This window comes from Tyto alba, unplaced genomic scaffold (assembly GCF_018691265.1).
Source record: "Tyto alba isolate M040663 unplaced genomic scaffold, T.alba_DEE_v4.0 Super-Scaffold_22, whole genome shotgun sequence".
Taxonomy (NCBI): Eukaryota; Metazoa; Chordata; class Aves; order Strigiformes; family Tytonidae; genus Tyto; species Tyto alba.
The window spans coordinates 31,341,921-31,365,093 of NW_024881296.1; the positions used below are offsets into that span (position 1 = coordinate 31,341,921).

At 35.7% G+C, this 23,173-nt stretch overlaps 1 protein-coding gene across 26 annotated transcripts in view; it reads left to right on the forward strand.

The window, feature by feature from the left end:
- EPB41L2 (erythrocyte membrane protein band 4.1 like 2) overlaps nucleotides 1-23,173 on the forward strand; it is a 128,418-nt gene that overhangs the window by 30,857 nt on the left and 74,388 nt on the right. For 25 of the 26 annotated variants that reach the window (XM_042795704.1, XM_032983126.2, XM_032983141.2 and 22 more), the window contains 2 exons: nucleotides 16,756-17,240; nucleotides 18,622-18,831. In XM_042795704.1, the coding sequence (XP_042651638.1) occupies nucleotides 16,770-17,240; nucleotides 18,622-18,831 (681 nt within the window). In that variant the 5' untranslated portion in view covers nucleotides 16,756-16,769. Of the gene's footprint in view, nucleotides 1-8,952; nucleotides 9,226-16,755; nucleotides 17,241-18,621; nucleotides 18,832-23,173 lie in introns of those variants that run through there. The other variant, XM_042795694.1, reaches the window with a different exon arrangement.

Genomic DNA, 23,173 nt, shown 5'->3' on the forward strand with positions numbered 1-23,173 from the left:
TCAAATTAGTAAAACCTTTGGTTTTAGTCAATCCTGAGAAATAATGCCTTTCCACAGGCTGTGCTGACCTTAGAGCTAAGTTTTTCACCCCCGTATTGATGGACTTGATCAATGAGTACTGGTTACAGGGCAACTGATTTAAAAGAAGGATGTATAATATATTGGGATAGTTAGTAAGTTAAGAAATACAATAATAAATTATTTTTCAGTCCATAAAGTAGTCAGTTCTACTTCTGTTTAGAACCTAACTCAAAGTTGGCATCTAACATTGACGTTTTTTTATTGCTTTGCCATACATAGAACTTTATGGTTCCTGGTTATCCTTTTCAGAAAAAAAACCCCAACAGTTTATTCCTGAAAGATTAGACTGAATACTTTAGACACAGATGTCTCCAATGACAACTTTGAACATTTTTAGAAAGTGACTTTACCGAGTTTTATGGTCACTTCATTAATGAACTTGGAGATTTTAATGTTTTAAAACTAGCTGTCAGATCTGTTTCAGCACCTGTGACTAAAGCAACCTAAAAGAATTTTAAAAACACAGCAATACACACAGTGCTATTTCTTTACAAAATTATCTATTTTTTTTCTAAATAGCTTTTATAAATATTAGCTTTTTTCCATCAACTTAATTTTTAAATGTTAAGGGCTTTTCTTGGATCACTGTCAACAAAGTGCTCGGAACTAGAAGAAGAAAAACTTGCTCCAGCACAGCTTCTTAAAATTTGTTTGCATTCCTCTTATTCTTGCTGTGCTTCCTGAAGGGATTAAACACTAAATAGAAGAAATATTGCACAGCTTCCAAGAGACTTCAGTATTCTTTATTTTTCTGCAGGCCCATAATACTAGGAATTAGCGAGAAGACAAATGGCATCTCTCCCTCTTACAGTTTTTCTTTTGATAATTGATTTTTGTTCCTGCTGGGTTTATTTTAATTTACTAAAGGATATACTAAGGATTAGTTAGAGCCAATTCTTAAGATAGTGTCATGGTCAAAATTGAGAGGAAAAGAATGTGATATTTCTACCACCCCTGCATGAGGTCTGCAAACGGTAAAACCTGCTTTGGGATGAGTAATGCAGGATATATATTTTTTTTCCTGAAACTTTTATATTAATTCTTTGAACTGGAAAATTCACTCCTTAAATAAATGCAGTCATTGATTAGTGAAGATGAGGGATATTCTTTGTTTGCTAGGCATGAGCAGATTGCAGCTCTCCATGTATTTTATACATGTAGACAGATTAATGTAGCCTGTGCAGCACACAGCATGCTGCTTAAACCCTGGCTCAGATTGAGCAGTCATAAAATGGATTGGTGATTTAGGCTATTCATCCCAGCCATGACAGTTTAAAGGAGGTCACTGACAACGTCAACAGAGCGTACAATCCTTTTCTTCTAGATAGGCTTTGCCTTGGGTTTTTTGTCAGGCAGATTCTTTCAGAAGTATTTAGACCTTCCACTTTCATCTGTATTAATCAGAGGCTGTTCTGGAAGAGATTCCCTGTGAAAGGAGCTCTAGTGTTAGTTTTTGATGCCTGTAATCCCTTCAGTTAGGGAATGCAGAGGTCTTTATAGACTATGGATCAAGAACATAATCAATCCAAGTTTTTCAGAACAAGATACTTCAAGGTTAGAGCAGAAAATCTGGTGATTTCTACCATTCTCAGATTTTATTATCTCTTTGTTTTAAAAGCATTTCTGTCACTTCCCCAGTTATTGAGGGTGTTGAGAACACTAACTGGAACACATGTTGTGATGCACAGAAAAGGAAGAACTGAATTCCCTTTGTTTCAGCTTCCCAGGACATCTTTGATACATTGGCTATGCTGGTTTCCAGTTGCTTCGGACGGAAACAGATCTCTAATACTAGATAGTAATATAGTTCTCATTAAAAAATTAGCTGCAAAAATGCATTCTCTATTTCTGAAACTGTTTCGTATTATGTATTTGCCTGTGGCATAATTTATTAGTTGAACAGCTTTTAAGTACTACATTTGAATTTTTCTTTTGGTTTAGATCAGTTGGCAAATAAAGGCATTCATATAATTTAACGAAGATTATTTTGCATGTTTTCCTGTGGATATGACTTGAATGAAAAATCCAGCTTGCATATTGAATTGCTTAAGTTCTTTTTGTTCAGGTGAGATGTTAAACTGTCTGGATATAAGCCAGGCTACTGAGAGAGTTTGGCACCCTGGCTTTCTAGCAATGGTGATGGAATTAAGAGTGGAAGGCATAGAACTTAATTGATGATCAGGAAGATTCTAAATAAAGCAAATAAGGTTAAGTGAAGGTACAAGAGAGGAGGGAGAAGAAAAGAGGATGAAAGAGATGTTTATACATCAAACTAATATGAAGTGAGAAGTATGTCTGTGTTGCAAATGGTGAAGCCCACACACCACAGCTTAAAACATCCTTGTTGCTATGTCAAGGGAATTTTAGGGTATCTGTTTCCCATTGCAGGATTATGGAGCATTGTGCTCCAACATAATTCTTTTTCACCATTTCCATCTAAATGTCTCTATCATATGGAGATATATATTTATTTTTTTAAAGGCTTATCTGTGCATTTTAGCATGGGTTAACACATGCTGATAATATGCTTTCAGAATAAGAATTATTTATATAACTTCTCAACTTTTTTGAAGTCTTTTTGGATAGCTTTGCATATTTCACATTTTATGTGAAGTATGGTACAGTATTTTGGTTCATATAACCTTTGTGGGATGAAAAGTTATTCTGTCTTTTCAACAATTTGAAACTCTTATTTGGAAGTTACGCCAAGCATGCTATGTTACTTATCTGTATATCTTAAAAGGAATGCCTTCAGTTTCATTTCTGTTTCCCTTTTCCAGGAAGCTTACTTTAATCTTTACAGTTTTTTATCTCAAGTGTTGCAGTATATTTTGTAGATATGTGCAGCCTAAAATCCATTCTCCTTTGTTAAAGACAACAATGAAACATTGTTTTAATTGGCATAAGAAATGCATGAGAAATACTGCAGTCTTTCTTTGTGGAAAAAAAGACTGCATATTCATCTTGCTTCAAGTATTGAACTGATTCCATGTGAATGTGGTCATGATGATTAATGAAGTTGCAGGGAATCACTTGATGACAGTGATATCTCATAGAAAGAATGTGCCAACACAAAATTCTTCACCTGATACAGATGAAAACTTGGTTCATTTGTGCATAACTGTGGTGAATTCTAATTCTGTTGTATTGAAATGTATAGTTAGTGACCTCTGTCTCCTCTAGACTTGAATTTGACCCCAGGTTTTTAGTGGTGTCATACAAGCATGAACTAGCTTGGATTTTTCACCAGGAAAATCACTTGACAAGAACAAACTTTTAGCTTGTATAATAGTTATTTCAGTGGAAATTGAGCTGGGTATACTTCTGTTCTGGGTTAAAGTTATAAAAGTGAAAAAGCTCATTTCATAAATTTTTGTAGGTTTCATAACTCCCATGTAACCTAGTACTGACACTCTGTACATGTAATATGAGTTTTGTGCATGTTTAGAGGATCTAATAATGTAAACAGATTCAAAAGACTTGTCTCTACTTTCTGTTTTCTGTATGAAGTCTGGAATTATTGCTGTTGTCTTAAGAAAAACTAAAATACTCCTGTGGACTCTCACCCTAGTATTTGTGGAAAGAAGTGACCTCTGAGTTTTAACTGAAAATAAATGAAAGACCATGATATTACATGGAATGTCTAGAAGTACTTCTCAGTATGTAAGAGAGGAAGCCTTGAGACCTTTTTTTGTTCTGGTTTTACTGCTGTCTTAGTGTGTCTTGTGTGTCACTTTCTCCTCATAGTGCCCAAGTTTCTCTATCTGTAAAATATTTTTTGCCCAAATCAGAAAAAATTTTATAGATTAACCAGTTTTATAACTGCCACAAAATTTAGCTCCTATCTTCAGATAGCTATTTTAGATAGGTGTTCGATCTTTGGACTCTTCAACAAAAAGTACATGGAATATAACTAATGATGTGTTTTAAAACCAGGAAGAAGCTTACTGTGTAAGAACCGGTGAACCAAAGTTGTAGTTAAATTATTTAAATATTGTGCCTCAAATCTTGGTATTGGATGGAACCGAAACACTTACGGACATGTCGGTATGCCAGAAAAACAAAAGTGAACTAATCAGCATTCTGTCATTTTAGCAAATTGAAAAAACTAACCTGTTTTTTTCCAGGAAGTACAACTTTCCACTTAATCCATTAGACAATCCAAAGCAAGCATTTGCTGCTTAAAATGAAATACATAAATAATTACAAGTGCAAAGGAAGGAGCACTCTGTTTAAATCTTACCATAGAGGAACATGTCTTGAAACTTATCATGAAATTAACATACACAAATGAAGAAACTACTGGAAAAGTCTTGGAAGTGTTGCCTCTTGAGGCATTTGATTGCCTATGAAAGACATTTTTAGGCACTTGCAAAGAAATTCTTCTGTGGAAACAGTGTGGCGTAAGGGCAGCAGATGTACGTGATTTGCTTTTCCCAGTCCAAGAGGTCTGCAGTTGCCCTTTCTTGCACAAATTTATTTGTGGTTAAATGACTTCAATGGGCAGGGTGAGGGTGAAATGATAGTTGCTGAATCTCCTGTAGCCTGGTACTTGAAGGACCAGTGTTTGCAGATCTTACCGTCTGCCCAGTAGTCTCTACAATATAACTTTGCCCATACTGGTGTTCTGGTGTTTTCCCACCCTGCCCCCCTCTCTGGCCTCTGTGCAGTTTTTTGGCTATTACACAAATCATGACCTTTTTTTCCTGTTTTGTCTTCAGTGTCTGTTTCCTGTTTTCTCCTTCCCTTCCCCACCCCATTTTTTACTCCTGACTTCCTCTCCAGTGGTGTCTACTATCTTTCACTGTTCACTCGCTTTTTCCCAAGTTTTTTGTTCATAATAAAAGGAAGAATTAAAAGCTATAAGATCAATCCTTCCCTTGTATTGTGTTTCTTTATCCACATTTGTTACTGAATTTATTGAACATTAATTTGCATGTTGTTCATACTGTTTCCCAAAACTCAAGGCTATCATGAAGATGTATTTCCCCCATCTGAACACAGACACACAGATGTATACATTTTGTAAGTGCCAGAAGTTTCTGTCTTTTCATTTGTTGAGGCTCATATGGTTAGGCAGACTTCTTAGACCAGCACATCCCAGACTTCATTCAGACCAGAGCTCCAGTTCTTGGTCTCTGACATCTCAATTTAGGAACTATTGTTCAAGTGATCTTGATTTCTGAGAGAATATGATGTAATTTTAAACAAGAGTCTGAGTCTCTTGTCCTTTCTGTTAATACATGCTTCCTAATTGCTTCCACACAGGAATATGCTCTTGCAAAAAAAGAACAGCTGTTAACCACTATACCATGGTCAAGAAAACTTGAAATTAGTTTGATCTGTTTATATGGTTATACAAACTTTCCCTTTCTCATTGCTTTATATTTCAAAGTACTTCAGAGTTAAGGAAAATTTAGATAGGATGGGGAAATCCACAACTGTGAGCTTAAACATGGTCTTGGATCTAAGATTAAATGCTGGAGAAGTGTACCCACAGAGAACATGAGGGTAAATATGCTTTCAAGCATTTGTTCAGTCAACACGTAAACTGATGAACCCAAAAGGAGTCAAAAAACCCCCCAAACCAATGCAAGTTGGGACTTCATTCAAACAAGTAAGTCTTTTCAGTGTGGAGTTCATAATGTTGTGCTACGTTTGTTTGTGTAATAAAAACTGTTAGATGATACATTGCTGTCAACTGTTTGCCTAGGACTGTTTCAGAGCTTTGAAACTTCTCTGCTTATATACAATGAGAACTGAAAATGTGGCCCAAGAAGGCAGAATAAAGCCTCTACATAATTTGGCCTGAAAGCTGACTGTAATAACACGCCGTCCCTATTTCGATGTGGTCATTAAAAGGCTTTGCTGCAATGGGTGAGGCTGCTTTGGTGAACTGCAGTTTGTGATGTATATTTATATGGGAATGTCATTGCAGTTGTGGCTTGGCAAGTCACCATCTGTCTTTTCCTTGTCTACAGGGCAGTTCTAAATACTCCTCCCCACCTTGTTCCTGGTGTTCACAAACGAATTATTCTTTTAAATCTTTCTTATCTGTCATCTTTCCCTAACTCTCCAAAGAAAACTTTGTTTAAATAGTTACTCCCTTGGGACCTTCATGCATATCCTGTTATCTGTTTTATATTACAATCTTTCATGCTGGGAATGTCCTTCCAAAAAGCACAAAACATCTAAAGCACTTAGATGACTAACAAACATGTTAAATGCTGAAGTCCAGGCAGAAAACCAGCATTATTAACATAAAATTATCTTGCTTTTTTTCCCTGTTAGTATTGCTGGACTTGTTTCTGGCCTCTAGGGTATCATTTCACTTTGTCTAGCCCAGAGATGTTGCAGTGGTCGAAATGTTAGTGGTGAAGCCATTGCCGTGAAAAGCAGGAAACTTAGAAAGCTGCTATTTTCACTCTTCTAATCAAATACCAGCATTCAGAAGAGCCTATGGGAGCCATGAAGTCTTGGCTGCCAATTTTATTTGCTCAGCTAAGAGGCATCTCTCCTTCACAGCTTTTTGTTGCTTGGGGTTGGCAATGTTGGGCTCCCACGGGAGCAGTAGATGCATACTTTCCCGAAGAACAGTGTTATCTGTAGTTTCAATACTTCATTATATATTCCAGTAAACATAAGTGTTTAGGAAAATGTTTGCAGTGTTCTGCTTTATATATATCATTTTAGGTGTGTTATAATTATTCGGGGGGGGGAACCTTGGGCAAATTGGTTTTGTTCTTTCAAGGGAATACTTCTGTTCCAGTAGCACGTGAAAGACTCAGCTAGCTTGTGCTAGCTGCAAACATGAAAATGAAAACTCCAACACAAGACATTCAGTTGGCTAACCTCTGAGGTTTGGAGAATGTGGGATAGCTGGCAGCAAATACGGAGTAACATTTGTTCATTGCAGCAGCAGTTGTGAATTAACATGTTTAAGTACTCTATTTTTCATTTGTTTGGTTTTTTTTTTTTTTTTTTTTTTTCATAAAATATGCTATACAGTTAATAGCCTGGGTTTGTTGACTTGCATGTGTGTCAAGATCCCTTCAGGTCCTTCAACAGTTGCTCACATACTGGTAGCAACATACACAGCAGAGAGCTGCAATTTACCTTCAGAAATCCAGAAATACTTCACTATATAGCTTGAATCTTTGCACTTATTTGGAATTTGGATTAAGCTTGTTGAAGATCAGTTGGTACAGATGCTATTTATCCAAGTATTTGAAACTGACTTCATTACTGATAGGAAGTGGTGGCAGCATTGTTTTTTGTATTTCAAGAAAACTGACATTAACAAAAATAGTAGTAGAATCTTCTGCATCTGTCACCTGTATAAAACAATTTATAACGTCACTTTTTTCAGAGTTTTTATTTCCCTCAGTAATATGCAAACATCAACCAGTGTTGCTAAACTAGCTTGCCAGAGAGAACTGTTCTGTCTGTAGTGCTTATATTTGACAACAGCAAAAATATGAAGTGCACTTTAAAGTTGAAATACAGAACTGATGTTGCTGCCAGAAAAGGCACTTCTGTGGCTATGTTTACACCCTGAAGCTTTGTAAACAATGTTTGTCTATTGAACTCTACTCTTGTACATGACAACAAACTGTCTTAATGCATTTGTCAGTTGGTTTCTGGCTATTGTTCCTATGTTGGATTAGCTGAAATAAAATGCTAACAGGCATTTTGAATGTCATCTCAGTAGTGTCTGCAGCTGTATGACATTCAGCATTGACATACTGGTGAAATAAAGTTAATGGTTATATCTGCTTATGAAAATTACTTGCAAATGTGTCCTGCTTGTAGGGGTCTGTCACTAGTGCTCTACCAAAAGCACAGATTAGTTGCTTCTCATTTATTTTTCCTGACCTTGAATCCTGGTGTTGTGGTTATTTCCCTCTCTTGCATGCTGTTGTACATTTCCTAAACATGTGAGATGGTAATAATTCTCTGTATGACTTCCACTGAAGAGGAAATAGATACTTGTCAAAACAATGATGTGCATCTGGGATTCCAGCATCCAGGAGCTTTATTACATTGGGGCCTCTCAGTTTGCAGTAAAAAAAATTTCTCAGGTACTAGTATGCTTTTTCAACCTGAGTTAGAAAGTGCTTTGATTAACCATGTTTTTGTAAGTGCCTTGGAAGCATACTTTACACAAGAGTAAACTTAATTTTGTAAGTATAAAAAGAATCTTTTGATCTTGCCCATACATTAAATGGAAAAATGAAAGCTGGAAATTAAAAACGTATTGTGGCATCTAGAAATCAATCACCTCCAAATCAGAATAAGCTAATAATTTACAGAACCCAGTCACCACCCACACCCCCACACCTCCCCCCTTCTAAACACACCCCACCCAACCCCTGTTTTTTAAATAAGAATTGGAAAAAATGTAATGTTTGCCTGTGCTTCAGTGGAGTTGTGGCACTGTTATAGAAACACCCATTTGGTGAGGTGGAATGGGGTGGAAGGAAGGGACTGGAGACTGATGGGACAGCATTGCTCAGGACAGATGAATGCTCACTGCTGTTTTTAATCTCCAAAATTGTGGTTATGATGAGGGTTTAATGTGAACAGTTAAAAACCACTGTAAACTTTTAATGTTGATTTTAAAGATAGGGCAGAGATTTTTCTCAAACTGTGTTGTTCTTAGTTTGTTGGACAGATAACAGGAAAACAGGGCTGTCTCTTGACCCATGTTCATTTTCTGGATGCTGGAATGAATTTGGAACTAAATCCCAGTTTTCCACTGAGCATGCCCTTCTCTAGCAGTGTCAGGGCTTGGGTGGGGTCACGCTTGTTCAATACAGCTTTTCAAAAGACTGTTGGATTCTCATCAGTTTACAACATTTTTTCAGCGCTGTGGAACAGCACGAAACTAGTTTGATAAACAGAGTATATATGTCCGTATGTACTCTGGCAAAGAGAGATTTCTTAATTTTAATTAAGTTGCTCTTTGAGATTTATTTGCCTTGATAGAGTATTTGTAGATTGAAAATACAGAAGGAACAGATTCCTGTTATCTCTGGATATGGTATAGATAGCACTGAGAGCTGCAGGATGTATATTTGCTCAAATGTAAACTCAAAGAAGTTTCAGTGTCTTTACAACTTGGCTACGTACTACACTTGAAAGGTAATTATATTCTGGAAAGTTTGGGTTGTTGTTTTGTTTTTTTTTTTTTTTCTTTACATATTGTATGGGTGCTGTTACACAGACAATGCAGTTCTCAATGCATTTAATTTACTTTGGAAAAAGTGTTTTCTATTATTATTTTCTGTGTTTTATTATACATTACACAGACAATGCAGTTCTCAATGCATTTAATTTACTTTGGAAAAAGTGTTTTGTAATATTATTTTCTATGTTTTATTATACCTTACACAGACAATGCAGTTCTCGATGCATTTAATTTACTTTGGAAAAAGTGTTTTCTAATGTTATTTTCTGTTTTATTATACATTTTTAGGCTGCTACCTCATGTCAGGAGACAAATTTTAACAGTGTTTAAAGAGTTCTGACTTGTTTTCATGTGCTGCAGTATCATCTTTGCTTTCTGCAGAGTTGTTTCCTTTCAACTGAATTATCCTTTAGAATGAATCCTTTTAAGTTGTATATGGATTGCAGTAACCACGTTATTCACCAGATGGCCATCAGCAGGTGTTTCATGAAAAGTTGGGAGCACTAGAGTGAGAGAGTGAGTAGATAAGTGTTGTTGTGCTGCTTTAGGACAAAAAAGATTGAGAAATAGTAATGTTTCTGTATTCTATTTTGACTTTACAAAGAGTTGAGGTAACTTCCCTAGAGTTGCTTTACAGAAATTTGACAGCATAATATAGTATTTTCACAATAAAACTATCTAGACTGCAGATTTTAGACTTTGCAATTTTAGACAGAAATAGCTCCCTCTTATTTAATTTGCTGTTTATAGCCTCATTTTTTTTTTTGTCTTCACAGTGATCTTCAGAATTACTCTAGTACTTGTCTTAAATCATTATTCAGAAGTATTTTTAAAGTTTACACCATCCTGTGTAGGGACTTGTCAGTGTTCTTCTGGTGAGTCCTGTGTATTGCAAGGAATGATGGCACATCTGCAATAATTTTCTAACACTACAAAAATTAGTTCTAGAGGCTTGATGATATTTCAATATTTATATAAGGACAAAAATGTTTTCCTAGTAATGCAGGTAGGCTTCTGTATTTGGGAGGGAAATACTGTATGCTTGCAAATATTCAGCTGTATGTCATGAATGTAAACGTGAAGGCTAACAAAATACCTGTTACTTTGAATCGTGACTTCATTATCTAGGTAAAAGGATGCTTATGTATACAGTTGCCATTAACTCTGGGGCTGCTAGCCGCCATGATGTGTGTGGAGTTCTCTGGAAACTAGATTTGATAGACAGAGGATCCTTTGTGAAGATACTGTTTTGTGCCATTTCTGCTCTTGGAGATAAGCTTAGATGCTATGTGAATATGTGAGCATATTCTTATAGACACACTCATATACATGTACACATGTAACATTGTCATGGAGTTAGTAATTCACTGGCTCTGCAATTATATTAAAATGTTATATTAATAATTCTATGAAAGCATTCAACTGTCATAATTTGGGAATTACACTTGAACCTGGAATATTGTTGCTGTTTAGAAGTTGACCTTTAAAATGTGTTGATTTTTTAGAACTATTATGGCACCATCTGCTGACCGATGTACAGACTGACAGTGACAGTTTTCTCACCTGTTTACCTACTTGCAAATAAGATTCCAGTTTAGGAGTCAGCAGGAGCAGAATCATAATGACAAAGGGTGATTTTAGTTGTCTTATGTTTGGGATAAATATTTTTAGCAGGAGATACTGTTACAGTGGCGAAAGTCTGAATCATAATACAGCTTTAGTTGTCCCATCACCTGGATTATTGCATAAGAATACTCCGTGAACCGTGAAGCTTCTTTGCAAGAAATAATTTGAGGTTGCTTTTGCCTATAGGTGGCAGAGGATTGGTTTTGGTAGTCTGTTTATCAATGTGTTACCTTCTAAGCTTACAAAGAGCCATGACAGCATGAGATCAGTTCAGGCTGCAGCTCGGGTGGTCTTGTCACAGCATGGGAAACCAATGGACTCTGACAGGTTTCTGCCCTGTGGCTACTGCTGAGACTCGCAAAAAAGCAGAGTCTGCAGTCTGTCGCTTCAGCCTATGCAGTTAACTTTGAGTTTTGTGCACAATGATCATCAGGGAAGGAGCATACTGAAACAGTCCTTCTTGTCACATTCAGTATGTAAATACTTAGGTTCAATTGCTAGAGATCATGTTTATCATTAGAAAATAGATGATTAGATTTCGTACATAGGAAATATGTTTTCCTGTGGGTTTTCTGTTGTAACTTTTTTAAACATGTTTAGTAGTCTGCTAAACTGTTGATTTTTTTTTTACTTGTCTCACCTATTTTTTCAGGAATGTGCTTAAAAATGAACTTAATACAAATTATTAGATTCAATAGTCAAAGTATATCTTTGTACATATATACAGTCCTTTGTATGTATAAATACAGAGATGATGCAATTTCCTATGGGAGAACTGGGGCACTTTTGAGTTGATGTTTGACTGCAGATACAACTAAGCCAATTTTAGGGATGTTTTTGCTTCCTTCAGGATCTCAAAGTTGAAAAATGTATTCTTTAGTTGTAAATCATTCCTTTGCACTCAGAGAGCTTTGCGCCTTTATAATTGTAGTTATCCATCTAAACAATAACTGAAAGGTGAAATTGGATTTACTTTTCGCTTTGTCTGCTAATAGAATGTGTGCAGGTTACATTGGCACTTTCGGCAACATGGTGCTGCACAGTGGTGTGCTGCACAGAACCGTGTGACACCGTGAGTTTTCTTGTTTACATACTGATGATAAAATCCAAGTTTTAAAATTTCACAGAAATGTAAAAGAAAGTTTTGTAGTTAGTACATTCAGCCCGATTTGGAGTATAAATTACTGTATTTTACAGAAAATAATCTATTTACGTTTTTTGGAAAGATCTGGATATAGTAGAAAGTTTCTCAGGTATTAATAACCTACTAGTTAATCCAGACCCTTTTACATTCTGTAAAATTTAAATGACTGTTCCAGGTATGATTTTACTTCCTTATGGCTTTTATGTCAACAGATTTTGTGTGGAAACCAGCAAGCATATTGTTCGTATATGACTTGTCCTAATCAACTCTGATATGCAGCCTTCTGCTGTGCTTCAAATCAGTAATATGACAAGAAATAAAACACTTCAAATAAAAAAACTTCCAAAAAGCAGTTGAAATACACATGACCTTCTTTCAGGTTTTCATGTATATTTTTCAGATATTAGAAATTTTCTTTGCTCTCTTTTTGTTCTTTTACGTGTACCCCATGTGAGCTTTAATATTTGGAAATGAAAGTGTGCAATTAGTTAATTTCTATGAAGACACTGATTTTTTTTTTTTTAAAGGAATTATTAATAATATGGTGATCCAGAAAACTGGACAACTTGCACAGACACCCATGTTGGCTTTTAGTGCACTGGGTTGTAATTTATTTCCATAAAAGTAGGATGCCTTTTTTTTTTTTTCCTTCTACAACATGACTGTTTCTCTGCAATTCCTAGTAGACTGATGGAGCTATAACTGTTGAAGTGATTCTGATTTCTGCAGTTTGCTGTGAATCTCAGTGACAAACTGAAAAGTAAAAACAAATTAGGATTGCCTTTTCCTACTTGTATATACTCAGAAAATGAGTAAAACCAGATCCGGAAATGTATGAAAAAAGGATTTGTATTTGTCTATCTGTGCTGATGAATAAGAAATACCATAATGGAAACAGTGAGTTAAGATGCAGATTATCAAATGCAGTGAAAAGTTTTCTATGGTTTTAGTTCAATGCTGTCTGTGATATTTGAGCCACTCGTTTTTTTTTTTTTTTTTTTTTTTCAAAATAAACTTCATGTTATACTTAATATGCCTTCTGTTTCTGGTTTATCTATGGTGGAAGGAATCCTGGTCAGACAACTACATTTCAAGAATTTATGGTAGGAACTGGAAGAAAGGTATCAACTGACAAATCTGTATATTTGAGAGGAATGAGAGTGGTTAAAAAGGAATATAGTGTTCTGCCCTACTTCCAGGTGTGAACTCTGGCCAGCATTAGTTTCTCCTCAGTGGAATAAAAAGGGGAGAGGAAGGGATGAATGGAGAAGGGAGAGAATAGCTGTTGTCTTCAGTTGCTTCCTGGACAACACCCTTGCTTGGAGAAGTTGGTAGAGTTATGATTAGGACAGGATATCTGTTCCCCATAAAAGTGGGACCTGTTTTAACGAATTTAAGTCCTCTTCAAAAATTGTGAGGTTGTTTCCAGTACTTTTTGCCCTCCCACCCCTGCCTTGGTCCTTGCAGTTTGAGTAGACATTTGGTCTGCATGAGGCAAGTTTTCAGGAGGATTACAAAGGATACAGATGTTATCGCTATTAGTTTAATATGCATGGGTTTAGTGCTGATTGCAAAATCCACCAGTTTTGGGGTTTGTTTTTTTTTTTTTCTTTTCTCAGACCTTGGTAATCCTTCAATTTCAGCATCTCCATAAGGTTCCTTCTCTGTTGTCCACTCTTGCTGCAAGATTCTTACTCTGATTCTCTTTCCTCATTTCAAAATGGAATATGGATTTAATCTTACCATGCAGTATGGAAGAGGTGAGATAGAGAACCCTATCCTGCTGCATCCATTACAGAGCTTAAAATGAGAGGCAAAAATACTTAGTGTGCTTATGTTATGTAGTAAAAACAAATGAGAGTTTACTTGGGGGCAGGAAGGGAAGAAAAGTTGTTGTTAAAGTTTAGAACTGTAAACTTTCAACCTAATTTGGTTTATTTCTTCCCAATCTCATTTCTGAGACAAATGCTGTCTGCTTCTTATTTCCGTTTTCCTTCTGACACATTGTTGGCTGTTAAGACGCAGGGCTGGGTAGGATCTTGCAAGGACTCCCCTGTCAGTGCAGCAAGGCTTCAGGAAAAAGCCATTTCCAGATAACCTGGTTACTTGTTTTGCTTGATTGTAGTGAAGGTAAAATCAGAGACTTTACAACATGCAGCAGTAGACTCTGGTAGCAGAACTCCGATGTTTTGTCCCCTGCTATCTCTGCTTTGCCTGTGAACTACAAAACTGGAGGATCTGACAGGACATTGAAATAGTGAGTAAAAAGGGATGGGAGTGCAGGGAAGGTCAGGTAGACCGGATTTTGTTTCTCAAGTGATACCTAATTCTTGTGCCGAAATGAAACTCTAGAAAAAAGAAATATATCAAGCTCATGTGGTAGAGAAGGTAGATATTTTGGGAGGACTATGCCTTACACTCCTGGTCAGTGCCCTTGTTCATTAAATTCATCAATCTCTTAACAGCTCATTCAGAGACTACTGAAAGTATGAAGATACTGCAGGCTTAGCCAAGAGGTGTGTTTTATTTCATAGGTTTTTCCTCTATTCCTCATTTTCTTCCCTAGAAACCACCAAAGTTACAAGCTTGTAGGAAATTGAGCTCATGAAAGAAATCACCTGCTGTGGGCATCAAATGAAGGCATTAAATGAATGTGGACAGAGCTATTCAGATGGGGGCTGTAAACAAGTTTCCCTTGCTACTGCAGTACAAAGTCAAATTCTCCTTTTAACTGTAACTTCAATTACGAAAACCTGGACTTGGAGATGCTGAACCTTTCTTGCTTCACACTGAGCAAGTTTGTACCACCCACTGCTATCCTGTCTAAATTTAATCAGTTAAGATGTGTAACTTGGTATCCTCAGTCACTTTTATTGACATGTTTACAGGGTGATTTATTTTGCTTGGTTCTAAGGAATTTTCTGGAGATGCCTCCTGTTTGACTGTATAAGCAAAATGAGCTTAATTTTGAGAGTGGTAGATAATGAATTTTTATTAGTGTGTACATATATTTCATGCATTTCTACACATTTTGAAAAATAAAGCATGTGGGAAACAACTATTTTCATTTTCCTGTAGCTTCTTTGAAGATTTGTTTATCAAGTTCTCTTAATTTTTTTTTTTGCTATGTTTTGAGAAGAAATCGGTTCATTCGTAGAGATCCATGAGAAAAAATCACCATCTCTGTTAATAATGAAACCTCTTCTTTTACTTTAAGCAGAGTGAATCGCTGTTGTTTGATCGGCAGAAGTTTGGATTTTTCTCCCAGGGAAAGTTGCTTTTGGTTTTCTATATATTGTTTATTTTGATAATAAACTTTTACGTTATTATTATTGAGTGATATCTACCACTAGGAAAGAACAGCAGCAGTTCTGTGTAAGATACAAAGGTTATAACAAAATGTAATTTGACTAGCAGCAGCTTTAAAGCTAGCATACTAGTATGTGGCTTTAAATAGCAAATTCTTTAATGTCAACAGCTAGTCAAATGGAAACTTGCCTTTCAGAGGCATATTACCTCTGAGATAAATAATACTTAAGTATTAATACTTTATCACAATAGTCTTTATTAATAATATTAAAGATTGAAGGGTTTTATAAAAAGTGAAAGAAATAGCTACATAACTGTAATATTTAAGCTTGAAATGTATTTAGAAGTCTCTAGTATAGCAGTAAAGATACTAACTTTTCCTTTAATTTCCCCATTGGTGAGTGTTTTGTTTTAGATAGTGAAGTAACTAACAAAGAAACACCCATAACATGTAGTTACTTTTGGTCTCAAGATGCTTGCTTAATATGAATTTTGAATTTGCCTGTAGATAGTTCAAGGCTCCGATGTTTAAGTTTCATAGTGAGATAACTGTCAAGTTTGTTTCCTTTGGCTCAATACTGTCCATTTCTTTCACTAGAAAGGGTTATCTCTTGTATATTTAGGCATCTATTAGCTTAGCATCCTTATTTTTCCTTTTTTTTTTTTTATGCAACAAATTTGACTATAAACTAAAACTTAAATACTAAAGCAGTGACCTCCCATCTAAAATCAGTATTTTCTGATACTGTCAACTGTAAGCCTACTGGTTACTGAAAAGGTATGAATGATAAGGAGGATGGAAGAGTTCTATAAGGTCTAAGAGTATAAATATTTTAACTGAATCTCTTTTAAGGCAAGAATGGCTTTTCTTAATGTAAAAAGGAACAGCTAGAAGCATGTACTCTTTCTGGATTTTAAAAGGCTTTCTGTATACAACTTTTGTTATATTGATGTGTCACTGAATAGTAAGGGAGTTGTATTTACTGGTTTAACAAGGGAAGGCAGATGCTATTCTGAAATTTGAGCTTTTGGGTCAACCAAGGAGCCCAGTAGAAAGAGAACTGAAGTTACTCATGAAATAATTTTGGACAATAACATCAGGAGTATCTTAAAACAGATGTATTTCAGTGAGCACACTTGAAATTTATCAAGGAGAGGAAAACTGTTGGTAGATCTATCTCTCTAGAGTAGTGTTTTTGAAAATCTTTATCTGCAGAGCAGTAAGTTTTAGCTTACTGATTTTACTTGTGAGCTGATAATTTGAAAAGAAGTTTTTCTTTAACCCTTATAAGTTTAATTTAGAAACTTCTGTAGATTATTACTACAAATCATTGCAAATAATGTAAGAGTCAGTAAAAGTAGTGATGCTACATAACAAAACTGTTTTTATTGTTGCTTCTTTTAGTGTAAGTTGTGACAATGACAACTGAAGTTGGCTCAGAGACTGAAGTAAAGAAAGATTCTGAGCAGCTGGGACCAGACAAAGCCAAGGACAAGCCCGAAGAAGCATCAGAGATTCCAGAAAATCAAAAGTCCAGGGAAACATCCTCTGAAGAAGCTCAAGATTCTTCCTCTGTCCCTGCACCAACTAGCCAAAGTAGTCCGAGTAGTCAGAAGAAGGAAAAAGCTTCAGCTGAAAGCAAGGGTATTTCTCGTTTCCTTCCCCCATGGCTTAAGAAACAAAAATCATACACCTTGGCAGAGCCCAAAGATGAGAGCAAGAAAAGGACCATAGGGAAAGAACAAGTGGTTGAAGAAAGTGAATGCCAGACATCAGAGGGGGCGGCCCAGCCAAAAAAGAGCTCAGAACAAGACGCAGCTGAAAATCAGAGTAATGCTAAAGCAGATGACAAAGAAGAAAAGCACTCTGTTAGTAGTGCTGAAACACAGGTAGGTATGAGTAGGAAGACTAATAGATGCTTTGGAGTAATTTTAAGGAGACCTGATTTATGATTTATGTAATTCATGTAAATCTTTGTTAGGATCATACTGAGGAAAAAAATGACGGCTACTTTATGTCCCTTTGTGCAGTTGGGTTGATATGAGTAGCATAGCTGATTCTAAAGGTTCCTGCTCTGTGGCAGACCATTTTTTAATCCCATCATTCTAGATGTCTAATTTTAGTGTAACCTCGCACTTTAGCATAGTTCAAAGGAACATTGAACTGTATCTGTGTGGTAGAAATGAGCAGGGATAAGAGGAGAAGCTTCTTACGCCAGCTTTGTCTCTGAAGCTATTGGATCTCATGAATAGTGACTTAACCGCAACAAATAACAGATTATCTCTGAGTCCTTATAATCTCAATTTTTGTTATCTTTTACCTAGAAACCTTGCTTATGGTCACTGTCCTTATTGATTCATTCTGGGAGGTTGGTGCTGAGTTCCAAGACAAATGCTTGGAACCATGATGCTGCAATGCTCTAGTCTTGCTTTCTGTAAAGTTGCATGTCAGTTCTTAACACTCAAACCTCGCATTCTAGGGTGACGAAGATAATTAAGGGCATAGAGAATCTTCCATGAGGAAAGGCTGAGAGAGCTGGTAACACTTAACCTGGAGAAGAGAAGGGTCAAGGAGAATCTTACTAAGGTGTATAAATACCTAAGGAAGGGAATGAAAAGGAGCCAAGCTCTTCTCAGTGATATACAATTAAACAACAAAAGGCAATGGGCACAAATTAAAAACATGAAACTTATCTCAAATCACAAAAAACTTTTTTTGTTTGTTTGTTTTTACTGTGATGGTGGGTCAAACACTGGAACAGGTTGTCCAGAGAGATTGTGGGGTCTCCATCAGTGAAGATATTCAGAACCCAATAGGATACAGTTCTGGTCAAACTGCACTAGGTGGCCCAAGATGGACCCTATAGGCATTGGACTAGATGATCTCAAGAGGTCCCTTCCAAAGTCAGTTATTCTGTGATTCTGTATAACTTGACTTTCATAAACACCATTTTTCAGTTTGGTCTAATTCCCAGAGTTCCTTATTAAATTTGTTTCTGTTAGGAAAGAAAGCCAATAAAACATAAAAAAAATTACCTTGTTTCAAGGAAACAAAAAAAAAAAAAAAAAGGCACCTTCTGTGGTTTAAGAGCAAAAACAATCTGGTCCCAGAGGAAGACCTTAACGCTTACACTGGTAATTGTACTTCCAGTATGTGCACAACTTTAATGAAAGCTTAATGTCTTATTTATTAGTAGCTTATAAAACAAATGGACAACTTAAAAATATCCACTGTCCTGAGTTTGTCATTGTTTAACTGTATTTTATATAGCCTGCCAAGGAAGATGGTAAAGAAACGGAAGTAGAGAAAGCAGCAAAGGAAATGGAAGAAAAACAAGAAAAAGAAAAAAGGGAGACAAAGGAAGTGCAGACAGCTGAAATTAAAGCAGAAAACATTCCTCAAAAGTCTCCTAAGAAAATTAAGACTGTGCAGTGTAAAGTAATGCTTCTGGATGGCACAGAATACAGCTGTGACCTAGAGGTAAGGCATCAAGTCTAAATATAAAGAGCTCGCTTTCTATAGAGAAAAAGAAAATTTGCTTTCATTGCACTGAGAGTTCAACGAATACATTTTTGTATATCTAGTGAGCTCATTACAACGTTGCATTCACATTGCTATCATTAGGGGCTAGTTAACATTTCATTTTAAAACTCCATCTTCAAGACCTTATTAGTTTATCCTTAAAAATGCACTCTGAGGTACACTAGCAAATAAGGTGAAATGCAATATACAAATACTTTCAATTGTGATTGTTTGACAGCTTAAACTTGATTTTTTTGCAAAAAATGAAGCTTTTCCTGAAGGTAGTGACACAAACTAATACAGTTGTCTTGAGTTCACTAGTTTTTATTTTTTCTTTTAAGTTATCTCAGCTGGAGATCTAAAGCGTAAAAAAAGTTGGCTTCGAATAAAAATTCTGTTACAGGTATAAAAACACATATTTGTATTTAAAGTTATGTTCTAGTTCCAAATTTTCATGACTGCACGGATTGCTTGTTTACAACTGTAAATCCCTGGGTTAGATACTGTGTATATCCTGTCTGTTAAATCATGTTTAAGATCACTAACAGAAATAGGGATTGTGAGCTAAATAGGAAATAACCTCTTGGTTTTTATGTCTTTATAATCCTTTAAATACACACACACACACACACGCTTTCAGTCTGACCATAGTGTCCAAGTTCCAAGTCAGATAGTAGTTGTTTAATATTTTAGGTCAATATGAACTTATGAAACCAGTAATTACAAAAAAGGATGAAAACAGTTGTATTCCAAATCTTATTTCAGTGAAATAACCTTTAGTTTGACATATTAGGAGAATTCTTACATGAGTAAGGTAGTAAGGTGATCTTATCAGCAGATTACTTCAGGCTAGTACTGTCTTCCAAAAGATGCCAGTCACTTCAGTACAAAGATGTGAGAGGCTGTTCTCTAATAGGAAGTTCAACTGTCACCACTTTTGCCAGTTGAAGATGCAACACTATTACAAACAGCATGGTTTCTTCAGGCACACTTTCTAAAGGGTTGGGAGTTATTTTAACTAGAAACTCCTTATTTCATGCTGGATACCCCAGAAATAAGCTCATTTATTTAATAATGGGATATGGTGCCCCCATGGAAAAAAGAGTGTTTCTTGTAGGACAGTTTATGTTGGGAAATGGTACTTCCAGCCAATCAGTTGTAAGACACATTAAAATTTACTTAGTTTTATTTGTAGTTCCCAGTAAACTTTGCAAACACCTGAAAACCATGTTCATGTTACCTGAAGACTAGCTTTGTGTCTCAAAGGTTGTGTAGGTAATATTTTCAAAAGCTCTTCCAGCTAGTAGCACTGAAGGCAGATTCTGCTAATGATGCTTGGTTCCCTTGTACAGCTGTATCTCAGTCCTAAGAAACCCTCTCCTCTTTAGCAGTTGATTTTGTAGGACAGGAGCTCTAAGCTGTTCTTCAGTTCGATTATTTGTAAACTTCTGGGAAAAAGAGGAATTCAGTGAATTAAATATCTGGTAAAGTCTGGCTTTGATGCTTCACTTGTTGCTTTCTGTCATAGTCATTTCTCCTTGCAGTTTGTCTCATTGCTGTTTGTTCTAGTCACATGAGATGTCTGTCAGGTGATGAGAAGTTTCTGTGGCAATATAAGCTGCTAGTTGAGAGTATAATAATTTTCATTTATGAGTTTGGTAGGCTAAAGGTGTGACCAAACAACATGGTATGATTTGGTATGTTTTGCAAAATGGTACCTAATATGATACCCACAGCAAGTAGACTTTTAATTCAGTATTAGAACCACAATGCATTGGTAGTTACATGGATAATTAATATTTGTTATAGAAGGTGATAGGTTTCCTCACTGAAGTCGACTCCTCCTTTACTTTTCTGCCCTATGCTTTGCACTAGAGTATCTATTTGTTTGGAATGGGTGAAAAATAGTTGTTCTGGACTACACTTGTGAACATAGTTACATTTTTGCATGATGTAACTAACTGATTAGCTGTGGTGCCCAGACTGAGTATTTGAGTTCTGAAGAGTGATTAAAATTTGTACCTTTTCTAAAACCAGACTCGTAGATAAATCTTTCAGATTGACCTAAGGACAAAACAGTGGCAATGTTGTGTCATTTCCTAGGTCCAGCTGATTCCTTGAAAACATTCCCACTTTTATCTAATATAAATTGTTCAGGTTTTTTTTTGTAGTACATATTGCAAGTCCTGTGGTAGTGTAGGCTTCAGCTCAAAGCCTTTTGTCTTCTATTGTGCTGTTTCATTTTCCAGTGTCCACCAATCAGACCCTACACTGTTTGATTGTGGATTTCATTAGTCTTCCTAGTAGTTTAATTGCTTATTGCGTACAAGTCCTCTTGTGTGCTGCAATATAATACTGGATAGATACTGCTTCCTTGTCCTTTGAGATCCTGCAAAATTAATAGTTAGAGAAGACTAAAAAAAGCCACCTGTTTTTAAGACTTTCAGAAATTTCTTCACAACTTAAGTCTTATTTCATGCATTAATACGGCTTGCTTCAAACCTGTTCTCTAATAAGACAGCTAAGAAATTCTTACTTGTTTAACAACATGAAATACTCCTTGGAAATGTTTTGCTGCAAATTTGTAGGAATTTTTAAAGTTTGTATTTTGTAACTGTCAGCAATACAAGCTTTCTGAAGCTTCCATTTGTTAAATAATTCCTATTCTTGATGTTAAAACTGGACAATTTCAGTGTATATTTTAGCCTTACAGGGTTCTTTCCCTAAAACTGTCAAATGTTAAGACTATTTCACTATAAACTAAGTCAACTGTAAAAAGCAATAGTCAAGCATTTGCTAATGTTAGTTAAGTCTACTTATTTTTTTTTTATGCTGTGTTTACAGAAGAAATATTTTTATCTGAATAAACAAAGCATGAACATGGAAAATATGCTACAGAATAATTGCTCTCCAGAACACATTGCATAGGGATGTGTATACTTATGGTCTCAAGTTGCAGGAATTTTGTCAGCTAAAAGTTCTTGGAAAGTATTTATATATATATACAGTTACATATATATGGTGAAATATATATAGAAATTATATATAAACCAAAAATTGACATAGGTGGTTACTTTTGGAGTTCTTTCTTGATTTTTCATGTAAACAGGGATGTTTAAATCTGAATGGTATCTCTGTATTAATTGAAAGCTATATGAATTGTATCTTCCTGAGCTTTTTACCTTAAAAAATGAGACTTGAAGTTGTGGTTTACCACAGAGTAAAAAAGATAACATTTTTCATTTACAACTGAAAAATTCTATTCTGCACTATGTTAAGTCTATCATGATTCAGTTAAGTTGGTTGGCAAGAAATATGTTTTCTGATCATTTGTAATAAATAAGAGTTTGCTGTAAGAACAGAAGCAAAAATTAAGGAGGGGGACAAAGTGGAATAGACACCATGTGATCATTTGAATCATTTATCAGACATCAGCAGTGCTGACTGTAAGTTAATTCGTGCTCTTAAATACATGTAGGGCTTTTTATGCTCTACTACTGTACCAAAATAGTAAGTCTTAGAAAGCTCCTTCAACTGGTAACTGAAATTTTCAGTTTGTGCTCTCTGTAGTAGTAGGTCGTAAAAGATACATTTCCTGATACTGATCTTTTCTTCAGTCTTCCTTTAATATTGTTTGGGTAAATGTTGGTTTATTTTTACTTTAGAAAGTAACAGAAATCATACAAGATTTTTAAAGCAAATAAACAAAAACTCCAGTCTAAGCACAAAGTGCAAAGCCCCATGTCCCTTGGTTGATTTCCTAATAAATCAGGTTTTAGTTTGGAGAAATTTCCATGGTTGAGAGATTCCTGATGCCTCTTCCAGTTTTTACTATGCACTGTAGACCAACTTTATTTTATTTATATTAGAGACACTTCTTTAAATATATATACTTGCTAATAAGGAAGTAAAACTGAAAAATACCTTGTTTTCATTACTGTTATTTTACAGACAGCTTTTGGTAGAACCCCTCTCTCCTTCTAATTACTATTGTAAACCTTTGATAAATCAGTAACAAAATCTGAGCTAATACACTAGTTCTTGGGGTCTCTTCTGTTTGAGTTACAATCACATGCCTTGTTTCTTGTAAAACTGCATCAATATGAATTCACATAACTTGAAAGGAGTGTGAAAGAAAACATAATATGACCCAGCAACGTTAGCTGTTAAATTTTGTCATTGCTCATTCTTACTGCATGTCTCTCTTATGCCCTTTCCCAGCTGTTGTCTTAAAGGAGATAAAACCACAGTGCAGTAGCTTCAGTGTCAGCACACAGATCAGTGCTGATAGAATTCTCAG